Source organism: Corylus avellana, chromosome 6, assembly GCF_965113065.1.
Source record: "Corylus avellana chromosome 6, dhCorAvel1.hap1.2, whole genome shotgun sequence".
In the NCBI taxonomy this organism is placed as follows: Eukaryota; Viridiplantae; Streptophyta; class Magnoliopsida; order Fagales; family Betulaceae; genus Corylus; species Corylus avellana.
In genome coordinates, this window is record NC_142495.1 from 21,450,351 (window position 1) to 21,455,351 (window position 5,001).

At 35.5% G+C, this 5,001-nt stretch overlaps 1 protein-coding gene across 1 annotated transcript; it reads left to right on the forward strand.

Moving 5' to 3' along the window:
* The first annotated feature begins 1,899 nt into the window (after nt 1–1,899).
* Nucleotides 1,900–4,400, forward strand: LOC132187492 (Pentatricopeptide repeat (PPR) superfamily protein). The gene has a single exon (XM_059601820.2). The coding sequence runs from the start codon at nt 1,988–1,990 to the stop codon at nt 4,253–4,255; it is 2,268 nt and encodes a 755-aa protein (XP_059457803.2). The 5' UTR covers nt 1,900–1,987; the 3' UTR covers nt 4,256–4,400.
* The last annotated feature ends 601 nt before the right edge of the window (nt 4,401–5,001 follow it).

Genomic DNA, 5,001 nt, shown 5'->3' on the forward strand with positions numbered 1-5,001 from the left:
GTTTACTTCTATCTTGAAATGATCGAGAGGCTGTTTGCAATTTGCATGCATGCATGCTTATATAACTAGTCACATGCATGAAATGATCGATGTGCTGTTCGTTGTGTGCATATCTCTTATGTTCCCATTTCCCTCGTGGTTATGTATGAAAACACTGTTTCGTGAACATGGATCCGTGGAAATGGTGGGATTTATGCACGGTTACTCTTATCTTTGTTAGGTGCTCTTATGGTGTTTTCTTGATTCTAGATGGATATCATTTTCTAAAATAGCAAAAAAGAAAGTGACTCTTATTTCTTTCACTTGGTTTTTAGAAAATAATATTCATCTAGAAATAAGAAAATATTAGAAGAGCATCTAGCATTATATATATATATATATATATATATGAAAGTTGTAAGAAAAATAAATCCACTAAGCTTGGTGGTGGACGAACTTCACAGGCTGTGCACCATCTAATAATTAGCAAGAGATCTTGTAGAGTTGTAGTACTCTTAACACTCAATTGGGTTATTACGCTTCTTTTCGGGACTGCCTCTTATTGGGAGCTCTTCTTATTTTCACAAGCTTTCTTTAGTATCATAAGCATTTATTATTATTCATCATTGACATTCAGCTTAAAATTTAGGAAAAAAATTGCTTTGGTGGCCCATGAGGTATGACTTTTGATCAAATTACTAAGGTTTAGAAGTTATCAATTTACTCCGCTTAGAACCATTATAAAATAAATCATTTTGTCCATTTTTTACTGAATTTTCAGTGGTGTTATCGCGCCATGTATCCCCGATTCCCCTATAATATAGCCATATAGGGGGTGAATTTGGCCACCCATTTTGGCCTGGGGTTAGACCACCATCAGAAAAAAAAAAAACTATTATTTTATTTTATACCTTTTTTTTGTTCTTTATATATTTTTTACAGAAGGGATACATGTTGTGGGGATGACATGGTATCACTGTTAGAAATTTAACATAAGGTTGACAAAATGATCGATTTGATAAGGATTGTATTATTGTAACCTTATGGAATAAATGAAAAATCTTAATAAAATGGTGATATTGTAATTTTTAAAAGGTTGGTGATTTAATATTGATACTTTTTTAAATTTAAGAATATAATTGCAAAAGGGGTGAAGTAAAATAGCATGCCGGCAAAATTATTTATTATTATTATTTTTTTGCATTAAAATATTAAATTTTTTTTTTCTTGCACGTCGTGCTAAGCACGCCGTGTGCTCTGAATCACGACTCTTGCAAAAGTTATAAATAATAAGCAAGTAAAGTTTGCCGTATAAAAGGCGAAAAAAAAAAGAAGTCACACTAAAGTTTTTGATTTTTCCTTGGAAAGTTTGAAACCTATGCAATGCAAGGCTTGATCCCAAGTTATGTGCCGGTGTCTCTTTCATTTAGGGGTGTTCGCAAGCGAGCTAGGAATAAGCTTGTATAAGCTCGGTTCGATTATTAAATTAGGCACTTTGTGAATACAAATTTTTGCTCAAATATTAAACGAAGCAAACTCGACTCAATTCAGTTAGACTCGTGAGCACGCTCGTATAAACTCATGCATAACACAAAACAATGATCAATATATATTTTTTAATTCGGTAAATAATTATTTGTAACAATAAGTTGTAGTTAAATTAAATAAATATTATAGATAATTTTTTTTTTTCTTTTGAAATGATTGATAATATATTTTTTTTAAATGAATCATATCTATCAAACTGTCATTTTTTTTTTTTTTTTGATCGTGAGATGATTGTGAGTAGGCTTTTTCCATATGCCGCGTGAACCTTATCCCCACCTAAACGCATTTTATCAATGGTAGGATTGGTTATTACACAATACTCCAATGCTCTCCAGCTATTTACCATTTTCCACATTGCCTCGAGAAGCACACTTGGTATCCTACACGCGTGATTTCTCCCGAAGCATTTCTTTTACCTTTGTAATCTCTTAACCTTCTGCAACGAGTAAAATCTCATTGTATGCCACCTTCTCTCCTCCACAAAACTTGCTTGCTCTACTCTCCTTTGACCTTATCAACTTCACGTTCCTCGACCCTTATGAAAATGATAACCATGGCATCCGTATCTCCGACTCACTTCACTCCACACACTCAGCCCCACTCCTTAGAAAACCCACAACTCTCTCTATTTGACAATTGCAAGTCCATGGACTATCTCAAGCAACTGCATTCCCAAACAATCAAAACGGGTATGACCTCAAACCCAGTCGTACAAAATAGAATCGTAGCGTTTTGTTGTAAGAATGAATCGGGTGATATGAATTATGCCCGTCACGTGTTTGACACAATTCCTGAACCAAGCATGTTCGTTTGGAACACCATGATCAAAGGCTACTCTAGGATTAAGGTGCCTGAGAATGGAGTTTCTATGTATTTAGAAATGTTGAGAAGGAATGTCGAGCCTGATCACTACACCTTTCCATTCTTGTTAAAGGGTTTTACGCGTGATATTGCATTGGAATGTGGGAAAGAGTTGCATGGGCATGTAGTGAAATGTGGGTTTCATTCTAATGTGTTCGTTCAAAATTCTTTGGTAATTATGTACTCCCTGTGTGGCCTGATTGATATGGCTCGCTGTGTTTTTGATACGAGTCAGACAAGGGATGTGGTCACTTGGAATGTAATGATATCTGGGTACAACAGAATTAAGCAATTTGATGAATCAATGAAGCTTTTTGATGAGATGGAGAAAAACGGGGTGTTGCCCACTTCAGTTACCCTTGTTCTGGTGCTATCAGCTTGCTCCAAATTGAAGGACTTAAATATGGGCAAGCGGGTTCATGAGTATGTCAAAGAATGCAAAGTTGAAGATGATTTGAGATTGGAAAATGCTTTGATTGATATGTATGCAGCTTGTGGAAGAATGGATCTTGCACTTGGGATTTTTCAGAACATGAAGACCAGGGATGTGATTTCTTGGACTGCCATTGTTGCAGGTTTTGCCAATGCTGGAGAAGTTGATTTAGCTCGGAAGTATTTCGATCAGATGCCTGAAAGAGACTATGTTTCATGGACTGCGATGATTGATGGCTATGTTCGGGTGAATTGCTTCAAAGAGGCTTTGGCACTTTTCCGTGAGATGCAAACTTCAAATATAAGACCAGATGAGTTCACCATGGTCAGCATTCTAACTGCTTGTGCTCATCTAGGGGCACTTGAATTAGGAGAATGGATAAAGACTTATATTGACAAAAACAAGATCAAGAATGATGTGTATGTGGGTAATGCTTTAATTGATATGTACTCTAAATGCGGAAATGTCGAAAAAGCACAAAGAATTTTTAAGAAAATGCCTCGGATTGATAAATTTACATGGACGGCAATGATTGTTGGTCTTGGCATTAATGGACATGGTGATGAAGCTCTTGATATGTTCTCTGAAATGCTTAAAGCTTCAATAGCCCCAGATGAGATAACATACATTGGTGTTCTATGTGCCTGTACTCACACTGGCATGGTAGATGTAGGAAGAAAGCTTTTTGCTAGCATGACCACCCAACATGGGATTGAGCCCAATGTGGCACATTATGGGTGCATGGTTGATCTTCTTGGCCGAGCTGGACATCTGAAAGAAGCTCATGAAGTTATAAAGAATATGCCAATGAAACCAAATTCAACTGTATGGGGGGCACTTCTTGGTGCTTGTAGAGTACATAAAGATGCAGAAATGGCTGAAATGGCAGCTAAACAGATTCTTGAGTTAGAGCCTGAAAATGGAGCTGTTTATGTTCTACTATGTAATATGTATGCAGCTTGCAATAGATGGGAAAATTTGCGTGAAGTAAGACAAATGATGATTGATAGGGGAATCAAGAAAACCCCAGGTTGCAGTTTGATAGAGATGAATGGTATTGTCCATGAATTTGTAGCTGGGGACCCATCACATCCAAAATCTGAAGAAATCTATTCAAAATTAGATGAGATGAAAACAGAGTTGAAATTTGCAGGGTATTCACCTGATACATCAGAGATTTCCCTTGATGTAGGGGAAGAAGAAAAAGAGAGTGCACTATACCGGCATAGTGAAAAGTTGGCTATTGCCTTTGGGCTTATTAGTTCAGGACCTGGGGTTACAATTAGAGTTGTGAAGAACCTCAGAATGTGTGTGGACTGTCATCATATGGCAAAGTTGGTTTCAAAGATGTACAATAGAGAGATTGTTGTTAGGGATAAAACTCGATTCCATCATTTCAGGCATGGTTCATGTTCATGTAAAGATTTTTGGTGAAAAGGAGACTGTTATAAGTTGTTGATCTATTCTTCTCTCTATATCATCATCTGGTTCTGAAGAGCACTAGAGCATCAATACTTCCATGGCATTGTTTAACCATGAAGAGACAATTAAACGTGAGGGACTTCAATTGAATTATGAATGTGAGAAAATTTTGTTAAGTAGAATTTTATTTATTAAGGATTATTAGTCATCTATTAGGATTAAGATTAGTTTTATTTTAAAATTAGGTTAATCATTAGTTGGGTATTTTCTATTTTATCTTATTGTAAATATCTATTTAAAGACACCAAAAAGTTAACAAAAAAATCAATGAGTTAATTGTTATCAAATGCTTACTTTTGTTGTAGGAAGGTTTAGGGTTCCTTGAACCATCCTAAAGTAAGGAAGTATATGATTCCTTGAATTATCTTATATATCAAAATCCTATTCTCTTATTAATTATCTTATCAAAAAGCTAATAAGGCACGCACACATCAATGAGTAATTTTTATTTCAATCACTACATAATCTGATCTAAAAATAGACCTGAACTTTTTTCGCTAAAATAGCGTTGGCTTTCAACTGCTTCCGAGAACTGTCCTTTGAAGCACATATTTTGTTTCTTGGACTGCTCTTTTAGTTAATTATTATTATTATTATTATTATTTTGCATCAAGCATGGTTGAAGCACACGTGATAGTTCTTCGACTTGCATAGTGTAAACATGATTAGGATCAAGTGACGTAAAGAGTCATGACTAG